Genomic DNA, 25,284 nt, shown 5'->3' with positions numbered 1-25,284 from the left:
CAGGAAGTAATTGGTGAATGAATGGGTGAAGTTCGAAGTGATTTCTTATTAAAAGTTTGTTACTTTCCCCTCATTTCCATATGTAAACATCAGGGCCCAACTTTATAGAGCTGTGCTTATCCAGCCTCCGTATATTTCATATAGGCCGTAAAACCCTCGGCACAAGAGAGCTACGTACGTGTTGAGCAAAACAATTTTTCGACGCCGTTTGCTCGGCACGTAGCTCACAAAATATCCCCGTGTGCGGTGATTTTGTTGCTGAGCTGTCTGCCTCGTGAGGGTGTGAGGCAAATATCTATCCTGTTTGATTTCTCTTACCTCGCAAGGTGAAAAATTCACTGTATACGGTCAACCTGAGGTCCAATCTGAGCTAAAATTATTATAATATGAAATCACGTACTCTGTACACGTGGTTTTCGGGTATTTTTGTGCAAATCTTCTAAAGCTTGCTGGCGTTTGTCCATAGTTTTTTAAATCAAGCGACCGACAAACAAGAATAATGTGCTTTTATTGGTTACTGAATCGTTTAGCTCAGCCTGTAGCTCAGGTTGACAGCTCACAGAAAAGTTGTTCGCATCGCAAACCCAAATTCTAAAAAGAAATCAAACAGGATAGATATTTTCCTCATGACCTCGCGAGACAGAAAACTCAATTTGGGGGGGGGGGGCAATAAAAAGTGGTTCAGCCCTAAAAAAAAAAGGGGGGGGGGTCAAAACAAATACGGCGTGGGGTTCGTGGCCCGCTTATAAGGGCCCCGATTTTTAAAAAAAATTGGGGGGGGGGATTCTAGATGCTCTGTGGTGTGATCTGAGGCAATTTCTGACCACTTTAACACTTTAATGGTTGTGCTGAATAACTTCGCATTTCAAGACAACTAAATGCTCACCGAACTTTCTGCTTCTAGAAAATACAATCTTGTAGCAACTGCATGTGCATGATGAATGAAATGTGTACGTGCGGGAATGCGGCTCTAGCCGTCTCCCGGCACATAGCCTTTCTTTAGGCCGCGGCTATAGTCGTCAACAACCAGCAAGGTGATGTTAACCCCAGAGGAAAAAGTTGCTTAAGTCAGCGACGTCACAATTGAAATCTCTATCCGATGCACGAGGCGACGCACGGCGCGAAGCACGACGGTGCGCTGCAACGGGCAACGAAAGGGGAATTATTGACGACAAACCGCGTCGCCTCTTCAACATACACGCGACGCGAGTACACGATGCGTTGGCACGACGTCTCCGTTGCGTCGTGCCGTCGCGTCGCACCGCCGCTCCCTTGCCTACTTTCATTCGCACTCTGCATCTGGCATCGTGTCGTACATTGCGCCGTGCCGTCTCGCAGATTTTATGCCTGGACGTTGCCCCTTTTGTTGTTCATCACGTCGTCCCTCGCGACTTTTATCGCGTCGTACCATCGCACTGTGCCTTCATCAAGGTGGTTCCCATCGAAATGAGGGCGCTCGTGACGGCGCCTCTGCCATATTGCTACTTTGTATAAAATGTCTTGGAGCAATCCCAAGAAACGCAGGGTGATTGGGCTTGACACTACTTGTTAAAATTCGACGATCCCCGTCGACCAGACCCCTTGCCTTTTTCGAGAGGAGAAATCATGTTAACAAGTAAAAATGGGCGACACAAAAACGAAGCAGTTTAAGTACCTACATGACAATCGCCCCCCCCCCCCGGCCCCCTCGCCTTCCACTGACCAAGCCACGCTTCCTTAAGTTAAAGTGATTAGTTTCAAAACCAGGAATCGATGCCTTTTGCACTGTTGAAACTGTAATGAAAGTTATGGTATACTACAAATTGAAAGCTAGCTTACCGATTTACGTTTCGAAGATGCGAGTGAATATCAAAAGGTTTTTAAATTTAAGAATTGCTATGTTCTCAGTAATTATTGCATTGTAATTGATAGCTACACGACAATCTAAATTTCGCGGCAAGACTTCCGTTCAAAGGGGCACCTCGTCCCGAAATCCTCGAAAGTTTCATGTTTTGAATTGTTTACTTATTCTATTTCAAACGTGGTTGAAGGGAAACTAACGTCTTACCCTTCCCGAGAAAAGACAAAAAAAAAAACCCGGTTGTTTACATCGGACACGACGGAGTACGCACACGTTTCCCCCCGTCGTTTTCAGTCAATGTACGATACACGTTGTGTATGTCACACAAATTACACACAGCACCAATAAATGTGGTTTCTTACACGTCCGCCGAAGGCGCGCACTTTACGGCTCGAATCACACCTAGCATGAACAGCCCAACTTTTTGGGGTCGCAAAAGTTGATCCCGAAAGTCGTTCTCGCACGCATAACACAAAAATAACACAAAACGTCCAGTTTTAGTTGTGTGGATGTTTGGATGCTAGTTTTAAATGGTCTTTCCGATTAACATTATTTCGTTCAAAGCGCGTGTCCTCTTTATACTCAAGGGCAAATGCATCTCTCCACAACAACATCAGCCTTTTTTTGGTCACAGTGTCCAAAAATGTTGTTTTGAGTAATTGACCATTGTGCAGTGAGGGCGTGTGAGGAAATATTTAATGAAACATCTGCATTAAACAATTTCAAAATTTACTTTCGTGCTTATGTAGTTATTTAAAAAAATTTTTTTGAGAAGGACATTTTTTGGGATATTTATCCTGCAGGGTTTTTTTTATTCCATACCTATGGGCTGCATTCCCTGAATGCGCTTCCGCATATCTCATCTCATGCACGTCACGTCACGTACGAACATTTTTTTAAGCTCTGGTAGGAGCTTCTACGGGTGGTCGGTCGTTCGGTCGGTCTGTCCCCGAGAATTGACCAAAAAGATTTGACTGAAAATTGACCAAGTGCCATACCGTCGTCGGTAAATGCACTCTTGGCGAAAGTTATCGGGAAAACGGGTTTTGTCTCCATCGATGCGCATGCGCGCCTGGTATGCATATGTCCTTCCCCGGAAAATTGACCAAAAACTAGCCCCCTAAGTTTCCTATAAAATATAAGTACCACACTTTCATTTTCTAAAAAAAAACACCAAACAAAACAAATTAAATACTTTATATAAAGATTTGTGACAATTCGTAAAGTTGTTTATGAAAATGTTGATAATGGAGGCAAGATAAATGTGCGGTAATATTATAGTCACAGTGTGCAATTGTTATGGGAAACTTAGAGGGGTTATGTTTGGTCAATTTTCAGCCCGTGATTTTCGCGTGGGACGGCGGCCCGGGGCTTGTTCATGCAAGGTAGCCAGAGCTTATTGTGCACTCGCACTTGTTTCGAGACTGCGCTATGCGTGTACCATATGGATTCTAAAAGTCTATTTTTTCACCAAAACAAAACTGTATCTTGTGTTGTAAAACGGACGACAAAGGTACGCACAATAATATAAATCCTTGCTCTGTAACGCGACGTCGAAATTTCATCTTAGAAAGGATTGATTCTACAGACAACAAACTTCAAAATTGAAAGCACTGCGTCGGACGTTAAACGCATCGATTGCAGTCCTAATTTAAATTTACCTAAAGAGTAGGATATTTAAATAACCCAATTCCAGGGGTAACGATCGCGCAAGGCATGATGGGAACCACCATAAGGCAGCAAGATCGTACAAAAGGGAAACGAGGTTTTTCGGACACGGCCGAAGCAATTCCGATCTAGCTATTTATTCTTTCTGTTATTAATGCGCGGAGCACGACGCGACGCACGACGTCAAGCACGACGCCACGGACGACCCGACCATAGATAAACGTGAATCCATCGACCAGAATTATTTGTCACTGTGGTGGTGCCAAGCTCACGTGAATGCCCTACGCGTTCTTAACGGGATATTGTGTTTTTTAAGGGATACTACGTCCTGAAATGCGCCCAATTGGGCTACAAACGCGTTCTCTAAGAGAATCATGCGAGAATGAATTTCGGGAGTCAACATTTTGACTCTCGAAACTCGAGATCGTCGATGAACTAACTCCAATCAATGAACATTGCTAAGGTTACCGTGGAAACTGTGTGATTACAGCAAGCGATATTCCAAACATAAGGCTCATCGTGCCAGGGAGTGGTGCTCTGCCCGTTTTGATTGCAGATATCATAGTAAAGACCTGCTGGCTGGTTATGACAACCCCGCGTAAAATGTGGGTCTTCAGTTGGACTCTGTGGTATTTTAGTTCCCTCTGTATTCTACCTGTACGAGGGAACACGTGTAGTGCCATGGTCCAGGCTGCACCTGGTGATGATCTGACCGCACTTCGTAACAAGGCTTTCGCGTCTTTCAGAACCCAGTGCTGTGGTAAACAAGGTAAGTAATTATACTCCATAAAAATGTGTTGAAAGCGCCTTTTTGCCTTGTGGAGAAATCTCAGAAATATTGTGGTTTTGCCAAATTAGAAGCATGCGGTTTTTTTATTGCAATAAAGAGTACTCTGATTGCAAGCTAGCCAGATTTTCTGAAATGATCTGTTTGCTATCGTTTTGCGATACTTAAGCAAATAAGGAGGCAACGCATCAAGTGTTAACATGGAGCTTATCGAATAGACATTCAAAGGACCGTGCAATGGAGTTTTTCCCATGACTCGAATTTCTTGAAATGCAATTAATGTTTCGAACTTCAGGTTTGCTTGGCTTTTCCGCCAACTTTGCATATTGGCTTTTCCACCATCATCGGAAAAGCCATTGTTTATCTTCTGATTTTTCGTGTGGCTTTCCCGTATAGTTGCGGAACGTCTTCTTCTTGTTTCTTTCTTCATGAGTCAAGGAGGGCGCTGTAAGATCTCCCGGCTTAACATCGCAAAGGGGTGCACCCAATCTAATAATTTCCCATAGACAACAGTGTAAATGCCCATACTTCAAAACTAGTTTAAACATACTCAAAACCCCCATGTGTTCAGGCTGCACAGAAAAATGGTGATCAACATGTCATCTTTCATTTTATTTCAATTTTTGTTGGGTTGACAGATGACTTCTCGAGACATTCAGTACCCAAGAAGACGACCCCTAAAATGAGTGATGTTTCCCAAAGTAGAAAAGTAGCCATCTTCAAAATGATCGCTGCAAAGCATGGCTCAATACATATTCAAACACCTTTCTTCCAAAAGTGCGATCTCAAGAATCGTCGTCAAAATTGTCTTCCAACGTCACCAGCGATAAAACCTCAGTATCAAAGTTAACAAATTCAACAAAGTCCGTATGAAGGCCCGTCTTAAAAAAAGTGGAATATACAAATCATATTGTTTGCCAAACCAGGGTTGCTAATAAAGATATTGTGCACTACAGTTGTTGCCAGTTGTTGAAACAAGTATTCTGTGTCATTTTTATTTGTTCCAAACAGTCAGAATGCACACTAATCTGGTTTTCCTTTTTTTTACGAAACAGGTTTTAGGGCCATTGCTTTCAAATGGTCATATTCTTTGAACGGATTTTTGTCATTTTTTTTTCACCTTAAAGTAGTTTATAAAATTGGCTTTCCAGTCATTGTTATGTTACCTGCTTTTTTGTTTTTATTAAATATGAAATATGATTTTGGAGTTTGGGTTTTGCTTTTTATAATTCACCCCGTAGCGCCACTTTCGGGTCCGATTGCATCAAAAATGTCTAAATTGGAAGCCCCACGTCCGGGATAGATGTGTATTGCCATATCTCTTCATTTTCCCCGATTCGATGGCTCTCAGAACCCTCCAATATAGAGCAAATTGAGTGTATGACTTTTATTTATGAGCTCGGCGGACTGATATTTGGCCTGTATATGTACCGGTTTGCACCCATAGGTCTACTAAAAAAAGCCGGATCCAGCATAATATCCACTAGACCTTTTTTTACGCATTATCAGCCATGTTGTTGCGAAGGCCTTAGCGTTGCTGTTGTTAGACAAAGATAGTTCTATTACGTACTAGGACGCTACAGGCAGAAAGGTGAAATTCATGCACCAAAAAAAAAGGCTGTTTCGGCTGGTTGCCGAAACAGCCAATTAACCAATTTCCACTTTGACCAGGGTCAGTAGCAGTGCAACGAAGGAATACTTACAATGGGCAGTTTGGCTGTTGGGCATGGGCACAATATGCTTTTTTGTAAATGTTCGCATGACGATCGTCATATTACGTTGAAAACTTCGTACAAAAACAAATTGTCAATATTTGGATGTATTCCTACTTTGCCGGACAGTATTGGAATTCCCACTTTGCCCAGCCGGACAAAGTAGGAATTCCAACTTTGCGCGGATTCCCACTTTTCCCGCTACACCGGCATTATCTTGGGAGCAACCTGCGATAGACCTGCACCCCATCCAGGAAAAAGTAAATATTCTCTGTCGTTTTATGGTACTGAATCAGGAGATAAACGCCGACCTTATATGCCATACTGGCTCGGGTCAGAGTTTTAGACTGCTATTAGGCAACATTCGACGCATAAGTTGAATGAAAGATTTTGTAACTTCTGTTCTTCCCCAAAACAATTATGGAAAGTGTCCCCGCCCCTACAAGAGACCGTTTGTGCAAAATTGTGAGTCAAGGTAATATTGTTGACTTATTTTTGTCTTTTTTTTTTACTGCAAAAACATAAATGATTCTCATTTTGGGCTTATTTTGCCTTTTTCCCAAATAGACGCTCCCAAAAAAAGTCAGCAAAAGATGGATATGTACATTCTTGAGTTTGGCAAAAAAAACCCAATCATCTGGGGTTATTAAAATGGCATCAGGTGGATTTGGGTTTTATAGTGTTTTACTAATAATCCCTGAAATTTTAAAAGAATATACCCAATATATATAAAACAGCGACCGTGTGGTGCCCGATCCGCACGGTCAAGGACAATTAATTTCACTCAAAAGCGTGATCACTGAAGCCTTTCGGTGTTTTATGGTGTCATTTATAATAACCGCCGGAATATAAACAAAGGAACGCAGTCATCAAGTGCTTGCTTTCTGCCTCATTGCTTGCCAATATTGTTGACGCTATTTAATATGAATTTAACGATTTTCCTCCATCGTGGATTTTTAATGATGATTTTGAACTAATTAAATGCAAGGCCAACAGAATCGGTCCAAGAAGTGAGTTACTGAGACCTCACAGTGTGTACAATTATTTTATATCATCAGATCCGAAAGTCACATGGAGCAATGATAATTATAAAAAAAAAAGTATTCAAACGATTCGAGACAGTGAGGTACTGATAAAGGGAATGATTCAGTCGTTGGTTAAAGGTATAGTCAAACATTTGTAATTTGTGCATTTTTGTTCGTTTGAAGCAACAAAAGTGCTTAAAATCTAAAGAAGGGTACTAAACATTCAACCTGATGAAGTTTAAGCTCAGCTTCAAATGTAAATTCCGAGAAAAACAACATTTTAGGGTCTCGATTTCAAATCAAAAGTTGCTGAATCATGTTTTGAATTGGGACTGAATTCAGCGTTCGAAACATGCTCTCAGAGGTTTCGCATGCAAACGGATACGTTTAGTGCGACGGATACGTCATCAGTTATGACGTCATGCGCCACTCACTGTCCGCTAAATGTGCAGACGACACGTATATCTCGCTCGCTACACGTAAGTAAAAAAACGGATACGGATAGCTAAACGTAAGTGTAAGCGTATCCGTTCGCTTGCGAAACCTCCCGCAATGTCTGGCACTGATCCGACGAATTATAGCAACCGCGCGTGTGTCTTAAGAAGCACCGTTGGAAAGGCCTTCTTTTGTTGATTTCTTCAAAATGACAGCTTGCCAAAGAGAATAATTTCACAGGGAGTTTAGTCCCCTTACTTTCTTTCAACCAAGTATGTTTTTCAACAATAATTACGTCAGTTACTTTTTGAAAAGCTGCAAATGATGGACTCTGGCTTGAAGGCAAACATTGGCTGAATGCATCTTAAAGTATGAAGAATTCAGCACAGAAAAGGTATTCCTTTTCAACAGTAAGACAAATGTAAGTGTGTTTTTTAAATAAAAATCTAAAACCATTTTTTATTAGTATCTTAGAAGGCAACATTGCCATGACCTTTTTGGTAATATTGCTTTCATCTAATTGGATCTGAAAGTGAGCCTCGTTCATTTATAATACAGTAACTCCGGGAAAATACACAAAAGAGGCACAACAATTAACTGCATGCTAGCTTTTTGCCTCGTCTTCTTGCCCAAATGTCTATTAGGCATCGATGAAAATACATATGTTAAGTCAAATTCTCCATGAAATTTCCATTGTATAGTTCACTGAAGCGCAGAGCCAACATCAAAAACCCAAAGCAGATTACTCCCTGTACTTTTGTTTTTTTCATCACAGAGTACGCGCAACCCTTGGGATAACCCGTTGGATACGCACCAATGGCGGCGATTTATAGGCAGGATTTGGAGGGTACAGCGGCGCCGACAGACGAATCTCCGGGGGGGGGGGGGAGATTGCCATGTAGGCATATATTAATGGTTCGACCTTAGCGGTAGCCCGCTAGCAAAATGCGAGTAAAAACACGCATTTTGCAGCCCAATTGGGCGCATTCCAGGACGTAATTCCCTTTAGAGACAACACATCCTTAGAAACAACACATCTGATACTGACGCGCATTCGGCTTGTTTCATGTCGTTACGCCTTCGAGTCTTGCGCCGAAATTGCTGGCGTTAATTAAAAGAAAACATGGCATGGATCTGCGTTTCGTACGGAAGCATTTTGCTTCCAACAAAACAAAAGTGCACAATAACACCCAAAAGAAAAAATCGTTTGTTTCCGATTACATGGCATTCGAAAATAGGGTAGGTAGGAAGGGATTTGTTTTGTTTTGCATTTTTTTTGTGTACGACCATATCGAGGCGTTTGCGTGTAGTCAAGGGTAAAAGGTAGTAATTAATAGTTTTGGGTCTTTTTGCTCATTTTTCCCATAAGAAAATTTAGGGTAGGGGCTGTCAGAATAGGGTAGGTAGGGAAACCGGAAGCAGAAAGGTTTTTTTTTTTGGGGGGGGGGCCTAAGCTCTGGTCGTCTTGCATGAAAGTCTTGCATGAAGAAAAAGAACTTGTCTGCTATTAAATTAGTATCTAACTGAAAAATAGTGAGTAAGAGGATCGTTTGAAGTCGTGTAAACATTGATTACCTCAGATTGTTGCGTAAGAAAATAAGCATAAGCTGTGTCCGTCTTACATGAAAGTCTTGCATGAAATGATTGTGCGTACGTACGTTCAAGCTCGGGCCGCAGCCGCGCAACATCATAGTTGTGGACAAGTTTCATTTCCTCCTTCTGGATACCCTCCAACCACTACACAAAATACCACGTGACTATAGCATTACTGCACATAATGTACCTCCGTTTACCATTTGTTCTTGAACAACTTCACAAATTGTCACAAATAATTTAAGAGTGCATTTACTGACGACGGCATGGCATTTGCTCAATTTTGGTAAAATCGACCGTCCGACCGACCGTCCGTCCGTCCGACCGACCGTCCGACCAACCGACCGACAAACCACGAAGTGACATGTTGAAGAGCTTACCCAAAAAAAATAATAATAAATAAATAAAAACGAAAAGCGACTTATTATCTCGTTTAAATGACTTATTAGAGAGGTTTCACATACAAACGGTACGTTTAGTGCGACGGAAACGTCACCAGTTATGACGTCATACGCCACTCACTATCCGCTAAACGTGCAGACGACACGCATATCTCGCTCGCTACACGTAAGTAAAAAACGGATACAGATAGCTAAACGTAGGTGTAAGCGTATCCATTCGCTTGCGAAACCTCCCTAATAATCTCGTTTATACGACTTATTGTCTCATTTAACCGACTCATTGAGCTCGTGTATAAACGAATTATTTATCTCGTTTAAACGATTTATTTATCTCATTTGAACGACCCATAGCTCTCGTTCAAACGAGCCGTATACTGTTAAAATGACATTAGCGCTACTAAGGTGTTCCAAATCTGCCATCTTGCGTCAAGCTTCTGATGTGGATGACCTGATCTTTGTGTCGCGTGTTGTAATATGTAAATTTGCAACAAATATCAAACCTGTTACATACAGAGAATTGCATTCATTCACGGACCGCGAGTGAAACATGATGATCACTCCTTGAAACTCTTCGTCAGATTGAGCTACAGCGTCAATATACAAATCGAAATCCACAAACATACCAAGTTTCATGACACATTTCCAAGATGAGGAGAAGGTAAAATCCGCGCCCGGCCATGATGTCCATACATGCAGGGGAAACAAATGATTGTGATTGTTTAAATGAACCCCGCCCCACTCTGATCGATTTTTTTTTTAACTTCCTACGACAGATGTTTTGGAGTGCTCTGAGGTGGGACCCCTTGGGATGGAAGATGGACGCATCCCAGATGCAAGCATCACAGCATCGTCAACGTTGAACCCGGCCGATTTCGGACCCGCAATGGCCAGAGCTTGGCTTAACCTTCAAGGTTATGTTATATTCGTTCAACAGTTACATAGGATAAAGAATAAGACAACTGAAAACAAAAACAATTCTTCAAAGTTGACCAAAAAAATGCCAAAAGCTTAAAACTCTCCTCGGAGGGATGGTGCTCAAAGTAAAGTCTGTTTTGCTCAATTTTATAATTACGCATTTTCTGGTCAGATATTTTCACAGGTTTCACAAATCGCTCATGCAAACGAAGCAAAGTTGCTCATTGTTGCTAAGCACAACATTATAAAGCACATAAAGGGGGAATGGTTACCTGCAAAAAGTCTGTGTATTGCTTGTGACTGTTTCCATGCCGATTTTTGATTAGCACATAAAATTGGCCAGGCAACGCTTTCTCCTTATTAATCGCTTACTTTGCAAGTATGGCGGCCTCTCTCTTGTGTCGGTCCAAATGATCCAGAAAAATGTCATTTTTGAGACCAAAAAGGGTCATTTTGAGCAGAAAAGGGTATATTTTGACTTGGAAAAGGGTTGTGCAGATATAGACGCAGATCCTGGGTCAAGAGTTTTAACAGTGTAGTACTTGTGGCAGGTTCTCAGTTTCTTCTTAGTACATCAATTTGTTGAGCAGTTTTTTTATGCTCAGCATGTTTGATTATCTGCTTATTCTGCAGTCACAGGCGGAGCCACAGCCTGGTGTAATGCTGGAGCTCGTGATACCAATCCATGGATCCAGGTCGACTTCAGTTGCAGTGTGGTCATCACTGGCGTTATCACCCAGGGGCGTGGGAATAGGAACCGTAACCAATGGGTGACAGAGTTCAAAGTGGCATTCAGCGACGATGGCCAAGAATGGACCGACGTCACTAATAATGGATCAAGTACACCGATGAAGGTAGTCTATGTTTGCTATACTTAATTGGATGTCTTTCTCTGACTAAGAATTGAGTATAAATAGGCTATCGTTGTTTACAAATGTATAAACACAATTACTCCTCTGTATATGACGAATCTGTTTACACCACTTATTCAGACTCGTGAAACAAGACAATTCACTGAAAAGACACTGAGGAGTCCTATTGCGAAAAAAATCAAGAATGTTATGCCACAAGCTTTGCTGTAACTGGTACAATCATATGGAATAACTTGCATGTACAGTTAAGGGACATGACTTCTCTAACCTCATTCAAATCTGAACCACGTAAAACATTCGGCCAGTAAATATTTCTGCATTTATGTGAGCATTAAATTTCTTGTTGTCGCTAGCGCTACCTTTACTGAAAATACAATTATAAATATGTGCTGACTTACGGAGTTAATGCACTTGGTTGCATAATAATAAGGAACCGGATGGGAATTTTCCCGTTTTTTCTCCCAAAAGGGGTTTTCACGGGCTTGTCGCCCTCCCATATTCAGCGAATGTATAGAAATACACATGTTTATTTTACTCATGTCATAAGAAATTTCCAAACTTCCTCGTGTTAACTTAAATCACCTTTAATAGCACTGTCGTTTCAAACTGTATTATGTTGCTTTGTAATGTTGTACATATTTTGAAATAGTTGCTTTACAATCATGCAGTAATCTCGTATGCTTTTATTTTATTTTATTGTGTGTATTGTATTTGTAATGTATTGTACTTGTACATGTGTGTTTAAACATCAGTAGTGTATGCAGGGCCCCATTTGAAACCAGTTTTAAACTGCTTGGGCACACCCTGGGTAAAGAAATGTAACAATTAAATAATAACATTGTTCTGTTTGCCCTTTCAATAATGACATTTCACAAACACTGTATACTCAGTGTTGTCCGAGGGTTATGAGATAAAATTCACAAGCTCACTTAGTCGGTTGGGACTAGAACCCACGAACTCCTGTTTACGGGTTTTTATGGATGGATTGAAATTAAGCTAGATCAGATTCGAACCCGCCACAGACCCAGGCAAGCTTGCTGGTCGAGTGGTAAGACATTTGCACTAGTAAGCACAATGTCGTGGGTTCCAGTCCCACCCAAGTAAACATCTGTCCCTCGTCGTTTTTGATTTAAGAGTACACAAAAATAAAGACAGCATACTGAGAAGGGAAAAGGGCCAACTTGGGATTTGCTGTCATATCGACTTATGTTTCCTTCCAACCATTTCCCACTCAACAAATCTGTTGTCTTGCCTTAGTGTTCTAAATACGTTAAATCCTTAATCATTTTACTGATTCTACAAAGCCCTGAAAACTAAGATTATGCATGCCGTAGGACGTGGGCTCCCTCTATCGCTCCTGAAACCGTGTGACTGCAAGGGAAAACTCATCCCCATTAACCTTTCAACGCTGGTTTAAAAAATCGTGTTCATATTGTTTATTCCACAGTTCCCTGGAAACTCAGACCAAAACACCCACGTGACCACCACCTTCCCGAAGGCTTTCCAGGCCAGGTTCCTGCGTATCCTGCCTACTCAGTGGAGCTCACACTGCTGTATGCGCTTTGAGGTCCTCGGCTGCACAATTAATGAGTAAATTCCATCAATGCTAGCTTGGTAAAAACCTAGCTCTAGTGCTCGCTGGAAATTCGACAAATTGCATTAAATGCAGTAAATTGCAGTTACCCCGAATCGTACCTAGCGATTTAACAAGAAAATCCTCGCTCAAAAGGAAGAAAGGACTGCTAGCAAGTTTCCTGCCTGAAAAGGCATAATTCGAAAGAAACAATCTTTGAAGGTGATTTCATAAAGATCTGCCCACATCAGGCACAGAGTGTTCCATTCAAAAATGTAAGGCACATAGCAACAGTTGCAATTACCCTGAAATGTACCTATCGATTTTAACAAGAAATCCTCGCTCAAATCCAAGATAGAACTCGTAACAAGTTCCCTGCCTGAAATGGTATCATTCGGAAGAAATATTCTTTGAAGGTGATTTTATCAATATGTGCACTGTTCTGTACGTGCGCTAGCAATGCAGTCCATTTACAAGACTCCATTAATGTTGCATTTGTTCTCAAAATGTGTAGTATCCACTGAGCTGCAAATTCAACGAGTTTAATAGTTGTTATGCACCCTTCTCATGATTTTGATAGATTTTGTTGTTAATCTAAAAACAAATGCTCAAAAGCAAAAGAGACGTGCACTTTAAGTGCTCCTCCTGAGTCCCCAATATGGACGTCCGGACTTGTTCCCACCTCCTACATTCTGAGTGAGGGCTATGATGGAGGGACCCGGAACCAGTCTAACGGTTAACCCAGATTTAAGACACAGACTCTTCCACAGTTTTGAATTGTCAAATTTCCCAATGTGCTTTAAAGGCAAGAATTTTCCATGCTATATTGATGCCGACAAAAGAAATCATTTGGGTAAAAACTGATGTTTAACAGGTTTTTTTCAGATTTTTTTAGATTCTTAGTGGCTTAATCAGTAATAATATACAATGACATGTATTTACAATTTAAATTGTGAAAAGGGTATTTTGGAAGACCCGCTAGAACATGGAATTGTTTTCACTCAAAATACAATACTCTTAAATGTGCACTTTTGGCCGGTTGCAATCTTTTGGGCTCTCAAAACGTATTTCTCTCGAAATAATAATCATTGGAAAGATTGATGACAAGTAGAATAATAAACATGCACACAACTATACCTTAAAAGTGACGGTTTAACTTTTGCGTTGAAATTCAAAGGAGGGGCAAAAAATGCTGCCGCGCCAGATGTAAACGAACGGACGTTTTCAACATTTTCTCTGGAAATGTCAGACATTTTGCACAGGACTTTCTGGGACCCATAAAGTACCAAGGTTTGACAATCTCCGGATGAAAGTGCACCTTAAACTTGGATAATGAATTCAATCGTCACAAACTATTATCCTTGTTGAAGTATGGTGCACACAATAAAAGGACGCTATTTGAAGTCGGTGAATTTGAGTCAATACAAAAGAGTTTACCCACTCAAAATCGCTTCGTAAACCCATGGACAAATATTATTCAATAGGCACTGCAAACAATTTTGTTCTGCATAGGACTTTAAAATTCCAATGAATATTGCATGAAACTGTTCAAATGTCCAATATAGCTTATTTTATTATATTAGCAAATCTGGTATACAACATTTTCTTATGTTATAAGTGGGCTTAATTACATAAATTCTTACTCTTTCTTAATTGTCCTTTTGAACATAGTTAAGCACGTAGTTCAGTAACTGGTGGAAATAGATTTAAAAAAAAATAATAACTGGAAATATTTTTTCAGTAAATAGTTTTCTTTTCTTTCTCTTTTTTTTTTGAAACTGTCAAAATATCATGAAATATCCCATTTTATTGTAAGTAAATAATAGGATTAAACATCCTGTGAAATGCGTTTAGTATGCTGTCTTTTGCCATACAAGAGGAATAACCATCATTTCCTCGCGATGGGTAGGACCAAACCCTCAAACTGTCAACGGAAACATGCTTTGCGTGAGCAAAATGAAAATGCATTGTCACAGTTTTCTCAAAAGTATGACAAGTCATCTACTGTTAATAATTTCGACAATTTGTTTGTTTGTTTGTTATTAATAACCTGCATCCGATAGATTGCATTTATGTTATGTTTCTTGATACGCCAATAAAAAAGTGTTTGCAAATGATGGCATTAACTTAAAGCCCAATCAATTTAATAAATATGCAGTCAGGGACAAGATAGAGAAAGTTCGGCATATCATGGCACAAACCTTTTTTTCCACGTCTCTTTTCTGTGTTAAATTTATATTCATTCAATAAAAGCACTTTAGATAGAGTGTAAGCGTGCACCTGCAGTGTTGTGTTGTCTCTAGATATCATTTATTACTGTCAGTGATCTTTTGAAGTGTCTCATGGCCTTCTATGCATCTTTCTTGACTATTTTTGCGCTGGTCCCAGAGGGCCAGCCTAGTGCACTTTAATGCACGCACGCACTGACAGACAGACCGAACGGACCGGACTGACTGTCTCTTGTGATTTAGACTTGCATAAGCTGGACCCGACCCAACCGACCCAATCCGACCTGACCTGACTGACCTGACCTGACTTGACCTAACCTGACATGAATGTCATTTCCTGACCTGTGTATCTTTCAAGGCTAACTTTGCGCTGGACCCAGAGGGCCAGCCTAGTGTGTTCTAAATCACGCACGCACGCACTGACCAACAGACAGGACTGACTGGGTTTTTTAAAAATCATTTTTCCATTCATGGAAGCTTCAGTGGCGTAGCTAGAATTTTTTGAGTGGAGGGGCACGGGGGGGGGGGGGATCAGAATATCATGTGGGCACATATCGCAAACTTCCTATTGCAGTATTTCCCAGTTGGGCCCTATAATGCCTCGCTATATTCATTGACATAAGAGATTGTAAAAGGTAGGCCTTTGGCTAACTGAAAAAAAATACAAATTACAAAAACCCTTTTCAGTATTTTGGTGGGGGGCATCTGGGGAGGGGCACGGACAATTTGTGGGGGGGGGGAGCAAGTGCTCACCCCCATGCCCCCCTTGGCTACGCCATTGGAAAGCTTCATCCTCTTCAGGGCGAAGGACTAGACAGTTTCATCAAATCCGACTTTGCACAACACGGAGGAAATTCTAGGTAGTATTCATCCAAATCCTTCCACGCCCGAATTCTTGTCACTCAAGCAAGAATGTGACATAACTCGAATCAACGTGGCTATCTTAAAGACTTGCCTCGAGCACTGCCTTCAAAGCACTAAATGTGATTCGAGTTACTGCCTTAAAATAACTAAACTCAAACAGCCACTTTTTTTTAGAATGAGTCAATGCCTCTGGGCTACTGCCTTCGAATGACCAACTCGAGTCACTGCCTTAGAACTATTTAACTTTTATCAATTACTTAGAACGACTCAACTTGAGTCACTACCTACGAATACGCAACTTGACTCGAGTCACTCCTCAGAATTAAACTTCCATTATTTCCAAACGACTCAACCTGAATTTGAGTCATTACTCAAGTCTCTGTCTTAGAACGACTCTACCCAACTTAAGTCACTGTATTCTTACTCATTTTGAGTAACTGCAAATAGTATCACTCGACTCGACTTGAGCCACAATATTCACGGACTCATTACAAGACTGCTAGGGCTACTGAAGGAACACAAACATTGTATACCTAAAGAGTCGATGATGCCAAATCGCGACTTAATTTACATCCCTTTTTACCGATGCAATGAATTAGTCGCCAGAATATCGTTCAGTGTATTATTCACTCTTATGGTCGATATTTTATTCAAGCTAGAGGGCGCTACTCCTTTCCACCATATGCTTGTCATCGTTTTTTCAACGTTAACATTTCCATCACATTTTGTCATTATTTTTCTTTGACACTAGGACAGCCGAGCTAAGGGAGTGATTAATTTTGTTTTACTTTTGTCAAATGATATTGAGGTGATTCACGATATATAAAGAGTGTGAAAATGAAGATTTTTGTTATGAAAAGAGTAGAACCTGTATTGTTTAGGTCCTGCCGCCTCCGAGAGATTTTAGACACCGTTGGTGACGCTGTTAATACTAGCCATTTTCATAGTAGTTAGAGTTTTTTGTTCTTGCACATACCTTGGTTTAACTCATACTTATGGATAAAACCAGCCATCTTATTAGGGATAATCACCAGGTTAGACACGGTTATATTAACCGGTGCAAACGGTTATGGGTCCTTCCATGTCAGACCAACGCACTTTTTTTTACCTCATGTCTTCTGATTTTGAAAAAAATTGCTGTGCTTGTAGGTTCTAATGTGCAATTTTCTTCACGCAAACTTGACGTCGAATGCGTACATTGTACGTGGTGAGGGATGTAGGTGCATAGTGTATCGGGCCGTTCAGCAGCAAATAAAAAAACACAATACATACATGTACATTCGATATCTGGGGTGCAATATAGCTCTGCAGTATTATATCAAATCATACTGTTGTTGCTTTAGATGGACTAATCAGGGTCTAGGATTCAAGATTGCTTGAAGATATAATACTAAATTTCGCAATCAAAGTTACCTTACTCATTCATCACTGCGCTTCTTGAAATTTAAAGAGTCTCAGAGACTTGGCAATTTTTTACTTCGAGATAAATTTCACCTGGACGTGTGTCCACTGTACTGGATCCGGGTAGAAAGCAAAGAGCTGTTGCGTACCCTAAACAGTAACTGCTGATGACAATCGACTCTCAAGCATTCGACGTCAAGTTTGCTTGAAGATAAATTCGTTAGCTTGCGCTCGTGGAACACGGAATAATGTAGTGCGTCAAGTCGCATATGGGTCACAGCAGCAGCGCATTGTTTTATATTCCAAGCGCGCTCATGGGATAACTAATTATCAGTGGCACCCCTGGGTGGGTGGGGGGGGGGGGCTCAATTCTAAGCGCACTCGTGGGAAAACTAATTATCAGTGGCACCGGGGGGGGGCCTCGAGGGGCTGGACCCCCCCCCCTCCAAGGTTGTCAATTTGTTTGTTTGATTTTTGGAATTTTTTTTGTCAATCTTCTACAGAAATTTGAAAACAAACAAATTATGAGCCCCCCCCCCCCCGCACAAAAAAAATCTAAATCCTGGGTGCGCCTCTGCTGATAATTTATATTATTTATGAGTCTGGTTAGACCTCATCAGCCCTAAACATGAGAAATTCCCAAACCAAGATTAATTTAAGTAGCTTTAGGAACAGAATAGTAAGTTGTGATGGTGGATTTCTAATGTAAAGTCTATAAATTGACTTCTTTGTAACCTACCAACTGTACAAAAATAGTCATAAAGTTGTAAATTCTCAAGACCCCAATTGATTTCTAGTGGATTCTGATAGAGGAAGACATGCTCTATCAAGTCATTTTAATTTCGTTGACTTTCGGAAGGATACATTAGTACATAAATTGGGTCAAAGGTCACGACAAATATTAAAGGTCACGTGACCTACTTTTCACAAATTTTGACAAAAGAGTTGATTTGAGCATGCGATTCTTATTATTTTGTGGCTTCTGCCCTGACCACATGGTAGGTCAGATCGTGCTAAAAATTGGTATGCATTCATTGCTCATCAGGACCTACAAGCACAGCAATTTTTATCAAAATCAGAATACATGAGGTAAAAAGGTGCGTTGGTCTGACATGGAAATGACCCATTAGCGACTTTTTTTCTGCATACTTTTCTTATTTTTCTGCCAAAGGTTTGGCCCACCCCAGCCCACCCTCATTTGCCAAATTCTTCAGATATTTTAGAATGTATTCTCTTTGCAGATGTTACACATTTATTTTATACATTGTAGTAGTGATGATCTTAAAGAAGCAGTAAGTGTTTTAAATTTGGAGCTGGATTCTGTTTATATGAATAAATTGCAAAAGACTATCAGTTAATTTAAAGAAGAAATGCTGTATGATATTTCATAATAATGATCCAGATCGAATTCATAATATTCTTTTCAATAATGTCATAATAAGCCAGATTAATCAAACACGTTTCTGCGAGTAATATTATGCAAGTACACAAGGAGTTCAAGTAACTTGCATTCTTCTGTCGCCTAAACAAAGTTTTGGGGGACATTTCCAGTCCTAAATTCTGTAACTGGTTGACCGTATAGACCTGTAAACCCGTACTTTCAAGGGCTACATTGTAGAATACTGCACACAAATGGAACAAAGGTGCCGACTGGTACCCAACCATTTTTCTTTTGAAAACGGTCCCCCCCCCCCCCCCAGAAGTACATGTATGTGCATGTTCAAGAAACGGGATAAAAGTACAATGCAAGTAAGTACCCCTGAACCCCCATCTGCTGGGATCACCGTATTTTAACGTTTTTGGAATTGCTCTCATGTAATAAATATCCACCCGAATTCCATGACACTTGGACCCAAGCGTAGAGCATCGAGTAGTGGATAAGGTCAACTGAGGTTCATAATATGCTGTAATACAGTCGTTGGGAAGTTTACGATATTGTATATGCTTTCATGAATTTTGATGAACTTAAGATGCAGTGACCCTTCCATGAGAAGACACAATTCTTCATCAGATACTGAGGTCAAATTTAATGTAATGTAGAGGTCATTGTTTTGTTCAAATGTGCTTCAAATCTTTCTTTGTCTACAGAATTTGATGGATTTTATGTCACTTAGATTGAGTGATCCTAGGGTGGGGGTTCATCACAACTCTTTCAAAGTTGGAGGTCAAAGGTCATCTAGCGGTCATTCGAGGTCGTTGTTTAAAACTGCAAAAAAAGGAGACTTTTTAAGGAACAAATACATAGCGATTGACTGCGGGAAAAGGTAAGACATATATGCGATCTGCGGATCAGTTGTTATGTGGTAAAGGCAGCTACATACTGTAACGTCTCTCTGGGGTGAGAGACATTATCAAATAAAGAGTCAGATACAAATATCTTACACACACACACACTAGTACTTTATTCGGGATTATTTACATCTCAGCTCAATAGAGGGCGCACTCTATACAATGTAAAGTTAAGGCGTACATGATTATCTGGTACAGACAAGGGTCTATGGTCAGTGAGCGGACAGCTCGATAATCTACGCGTACATGTCAGGAACTCTGTCGGGGTCAGAGCCCAGATCAACAATGACCAGAACTGCCATTTCTGCGCGCTTTATATACACTTTTGGGTGCGCGTCTTAGCCAATGGGAGCATTGGATTCTGGTAGTTATGAATAATGCATCCGTGTACACAAGGCATGGGGAAAGTTCTCTATGGGAGATTTGTACACGACTGACTTAAACATTCTAGTGGGAGAAAGTCCGAGAGCAGTGGTAAGCGGGCGAAGTAGGATCACTCGTGGGTGCGTTACGGGAACTGATCCTCAAGGAAAAGGGAAAGGGAATAACTTCTCGGTACATAGGCTTGTGTACAAGACTTAGTCTCTAGACTAGGTAAGAATCTACACACTAATGCTATGGAGTAAAACTATGAGACGAAGGACGTAACCTGACCTCTAGCTACCGTAGGTCTCGGCCAGTGGGTTAGCGGGACACACTCGCTGGGGTGTACGGGGTCACTAAGGGGTGAATACACGGGTAGGTTTTAGCGAGCCACATTCGCTAAATGCTTGGGGTCAATGTGGGTCGGATGCGAGGTAAGGTGTGTGAGGGGAATTCGCATCGACTCCGGGGAAAGGTGGAGGGAAAATGGCTAAGTCCTAAGTACATGTCCCATGGCGGTACATGTTCAATAGCAGTGAGTGCTACATGCATTGCGCGCTATACAATAGCGTACTGTACATGCAATGTGCTGCACACTTCTACGTGTCTAAGACTTCGTGGTAAAGCTTCGCGCTGTGTGAGGGCACACAGAATCGCTGCAAGCATTACGCTGTGCACGGAGTGGAATGGATTGGTTGGGAAAGAAGTAAACTGCGCAATTTGCGGGAACGCAACAATACTATATCCAGTGTACAGCAAGAATAGTCTCTCTGCACCACCCCTCATGGGTCAATTAGTGGTTTTAAAATACCTGCTGAATAATTGTAATAAATAGGAATGATGAAACATTTTGCATATATCGTTCCAAACACTTCTCTCAATTGATTTACTTATGAATAATATCACGTGTAATTCTTGGCCTTAACCAATCAATGTTTTATTAGGTAAATATTTCTGTAGCTACTTCAAAGTAATGTTAGTCTTTTATCTGTTTTTTTAAGTGTAATAATGTTCTTTCTGTTAAATTTCAACTTCGAATTGTTTACTTTTGGGCCTTGCCCATGTACAAGCTTTGGCCTCTGACCGCCTACGCCATTCACCACGTTGGTTGTAAAGTACGTACATTTGAAATGTTCATTTATATAATTATGATGAAAGGAAATATAAAGCTAAGTAAATCAAACACTGCTCTGATAATCATCAATGATTACTAACCACCGAATAAACAAAATACACATAAGCAATCTCAATCATCTCAATGACAAGTGGATTTTATTGTTGTTTTTGCACAAGAGCGCGAGTGTGTTGTACATATTTAGTATATAGTTGTCGCATCTCCACCCGTCACATGAGGTCGTGAGATGAAATTCAAGACCGTTTCTATCAGCGACAACTGAGCCACAAACAGTACCACGACAAACATGCCACCGGCCTCCCACCTCTCAAGACAGGCCAAGCAGTCATCCGAGATCCGATGCCCGGCCGATGGACACCAGCCACCGTCAAGGAGAAATGTCATGAACCCCGATCATACATGGTCAACACCCCTAACGGCAGTATTTTACGTCGACACCGTACACACATCCGTGACATAGAGCCAGCCAGGAAGACCATGACCTTTAACCTTGACTCCCAAGTCGTCAAGTACCACCATCATCCGACTCACCAACTGCAAGTTACTCAATGACATCACAGACACCTACCACCCAGGCGATCCAAAAGCACTTCTACAAGACTCGCTTTGGAAGGCTTGTGCGAAGGCCAGAAAGACTGTCATTGTGAACATTGATCTCCATCCGATTCTCCATCAGACTCTACATCAGTGTTCTGGCAAAACATTTTCGGTGTAAAATCACTTGATTTTAATTCACACTATTATTACCAGCAGAAAACTAACATTTGCATTAGAAAGAACAATCAGAAAAATCCGGTTTTGCCGGATCCAAAATTCAATTCATTTTGATTTGAGAAGGCACAATTTTCTTTTGGATTTTTATTTAATTCTCTTAATTTGTTTTTTCTTCCAGAAAGATTTAAAAAGTTTATTTGATAATCCTGTAACTCACAAGAACCAAAAAAAGAAGAAGAACTCTAAGCAAAACAGTCAGTAGACGTTATTTTTAATCCAAGAATTTTGGAAAAACTACTATATTTTTCTATTACAATCAGACAAATTCTTTTTCTTTTGCAAGGGTGGATGCAGACTGATCAATTATAATCATTTATTTAATCATCCTCTCTATTTTCTAAAGAACTGTTTATGTCAAGTTTGGAAAAGATTATTCTTAAAATTACATTTTTACTTTCAAAAAAAGGGGGATGTCACATCTTCATCCGTCACATGAGGGCGCTATACACTTGCCCAACATTACGAAGCAGCTGTGCGTATTCTCGTTCCTTGGGCCACATACTAACAATAGTCATAGATAGTATGGTACAAACACAATATACATGTATATGTACCTTTATCATGCTACCGCCATTTCAGTCCTGAATGATATTGATTTTGTGCAAAAAGTAACCAGACTGTTTTTCCTTCCAGCCTCGCTTTGGTTACCCTGTTTTGACCGGGAAAAATAAAGATGGCCGCAACATGAAAATTAATGGTCTACAGTCCACAATATAATGACCCTTGCATAAAGCTTTCGCTTTTAGGTCGGGCTCGGTCAAGCAGTGAACCTTTGTGTTGTTAACTGAATTTTTCACCTGTCACTCGTGCATGATTTGACTCTTGTAACACGTCTCAGGAAGACAGCTCCTTGCATGCAGTCGCAGCCCAGCGAAGGAAATCAAGAAATCCTGTCAGCCATTCATGCCCTTACCAACATGTGAGTAGAGTCTGACTGCAAAAAAAAAAAAAATAATAATAATAATAATAAAATAAAATAATAAATAAATATCGAGGCAGATTAAGATTCCGATAACTTGTGGAACAGCTCACATGATTGGGGGAGGGGGGGGGGGTGACCAGAATCTGCTTCCGAATGTGTTTCAGTAAAAGCTAATCCACCCACAATTTCAGGGTTGGAACAACCCGTAATGTTAAAAAGCTGTTTACTTCACAAACCTTTACAATGAAAATAATACTACGCTTGTTTCCCTCTTATTAAATGAATCGGGATGCAGCATAACAGCGTAGGCCTAAGGCCTAATAAAATTGTTACTCAAGCTGAAAGGGACACCGCGTCCTGAGTAATCGAAATGGGCTACAAAACGCGCTTTGAATAAAACGATGTTCATTTGAAAGAAATTTTAAAACGTAGGATATAAACATCCACACATGTAGGCTAACAGGCAAAACTTTATTCGAAAAATGGTCCTGCTATTTGGGTGTCGTTTTTACTCCAAAATTGCCCAAATACCATGTAAAAACCCATTCGCTGTTTGGCGTGTAAGGGGGGGGGGACCCAGACACGGTATGACCTTGTGACCACATACGCGCACTGATTGGTTGAGCAAGCTCGAGATGGCCTGCTTAATATTCCTAAGTCATTCATTGCACGTTCGCGCGTGCTTTCACAATTTCTTTCAAGGCCTGCGCAGCCATATTGCGATTTCTAAAGGTTACGTCACACTTTATTTTGAATGAAACTACATGTACACAGACATGTTCACGTTGGTGGGTGAAATCTTTGAAAATTAAATTCTCCCATTTGGAAGACTGTATCTTCATACAATTTTCAGGATTTATTTCCCCTAAAATGATCCAAGTATGTGCTAAAAGTCGTCGTGATATGTTCATTACCTTTTGTTAAAATTGGAAAAATAGGCCTCATGCAATTTTGAAAATTTTAACACTGACGTGCGCAATATCTATCAATCTTTTCAAGCCTCACGAATATTAATGAGGTTCCTATCTATTATGGTGTCCAGTAAACAATTGCATAAAAGCCTCCTTCACGAATTGTTAATTAACAAATGTCACCCTTTTTGCCAGCTTCCATTAGTCGAAACCGAACCCCAAGCCATGTCACGCCGAGCGACGCTAATGAATATGTTAATATGCCCGTCATCATTGTGTGCCGAGCCAAAATCGGTCAGTCGTAGCGCCTGCGGCGCTTTGCTGAACAATGCACATAGGTTGGGTCGGCAAATAATTGTGTACATCGTCTTCAAAATTTTCCTTAGAGATGGTTCAAAGTGTAACACTAGCGTCTGCAACAACAGATTTAGCTGATATTCTCAATATACTTAGATTATTTAAGTGTTCAATTACTCGTGAAATAACAACTTAGGTCAATTTCTAGAAATTGGGATAAATGCATACAGTTGGGGAAGTTTTCGAACGGTTTCTTCCGGACTTGATGGTCAGCTTTGACAGTAACCAGTATTGACGTTTCGGCATCGATTACGGCGATTTTTTTCACTGACATGAAGTTTAAAATTTCTTCTTCAGTCAGAATGTGACATCGCAATTATAACGAGCATATTTTCTGAGAAACCCAACGTTCAAAAGGCCATCTTTTTGGGGGGTTCACGAATTTCGATGCTCTGTTACAGTGTCTTAGTACGTAATCGGATTAGCTTTCCTCTACAACGACCGACACTTTGCCGTAGCAACCATAAGGCTTTACGTACCTACGTCGGTACTTACGAATGTTTACACGCGTACATGTGATTGCATATCATGAAACCTCGCAAAAGTCTTCATTTCTAAACCAACAATTTGGACCAAAAATGTAAAAGTCTCCTGCACGTTTTTCACATATTAATGAAGCGTACACTATCTTTCTACTGAAACCTTGCCATTTCTTCCTGCTTTCCTAAGAGTAGAATGTACACCTAAAAACAAACGCCCTCACTTGTGTTGCTATAAAGTATGACTTTTGTTTGACACGTCGTAACGTCGTAACGTCGCCAACTTGGCCAAACAGTGCGTGTATCTAGAACTGTTTTTGTTTTTCTGTAGTCTCGAATACAGTCTCGTAAAATCTCGCGTAGGCTTTTGGACCTTGTGTGCATGACCTTGGGACAAGAAACTGAGGTCAAAAAAGGTTGTATGCGTGACACGGCCACTGACTGGTCCCACCCAGGCTCGGATTACCTAATGGGCACACTGTGCCTAGGGCCTTCGAAAAATTCGGGGCCTACTAGAAATTAGTCTATGTAATAAATTACATATGAACAGATTCGCCGATAATATTGCAAGGTATTGCTTCTTGACCTTTAAGATTTTGACCAACCAGCGGGCGTTTTTTACATCGGGTCTTCGGTCATTCACCCTTTGCGCGTCATAGACATGGATAAAAAAAATGTCACACGCTCTGTATCATTTACGCAATAAGCACCCGGCTGTTGTATTACAAAACACTGCATTC

General features: G+C 40.7%; 1 protein-coding gene across 1 annotated transcript; it reads left to right on the top strand.

Moving 5' to 3' along the window:
- Positions 1–4,189: 4,189 nt before the first annotated feature.
- LOC119731426 (lactadherin-like) lies at positions 4,190–12,842 on the top strand. The gene is made up of 3 exons (XM_038204596.1): positions 4,190–4,277; positions 11,010–11,230; positions 12,696–12,842. The coding sequence occupies exons 1-3, from the start codon at positions 4,190–4,192 to the stop codon at positions 12,840–12,842; spliced, it is 456 nt and encodes a 151-aa protein (XP_038060524.1).
- The last annotated feature ends 12,442 nt before the right edge of the window (positions 12,843–25,284 follow it).

Source organism: Patiria miniata, unplaced genomic scaffold, assembly GCF_015706575.1.
Source record: "Patiria miniata isolate m_02_andy unplaced genomic scaffold, ASM1570657v1 HiC_scaffold_23, whole genome shotgun sequence".
In the NCBI taxonomy this organism is placed as follows: domain Eukaryota; kingdom Metazoa; phylum Echinodermata; class Asteroidea; order Valvatida; family Asterinidae; genus Patiria; species Patiria miniata.
Note: the sequence above shows the minus strand (reverse complement) of the source record. Positions and strands in the feature narration are given on the sequence as shown.

What these genes read in the sequence shown, in the direction of transcription:
- LOC119731426 (XM_038204596.1), top strand. Translation starts at nt 4,190, where the DNA reads ATGGTCCAGGCTGCACCTGGTGATGATCTGACCGCACTTCGTAACAAG. An exon ending in CCAGTGCTGTGGTAAACAAG is followed by an intron (nt 4,278 to 11,009) that starts GTAAGTAATTAT and finishes CTTATTCTGCAG; the next exon opens with TCACAGGCGGAGCCACAGCC. An exon ending in GATCAAGTACACCGATGAAG is followed by an intron (nt 11,231 to 12,695) that starts GTAGTCTATGTT and finishes TTTATTCCACAG; the next exon opens with TTCCCTGGAAACTCAGACCA.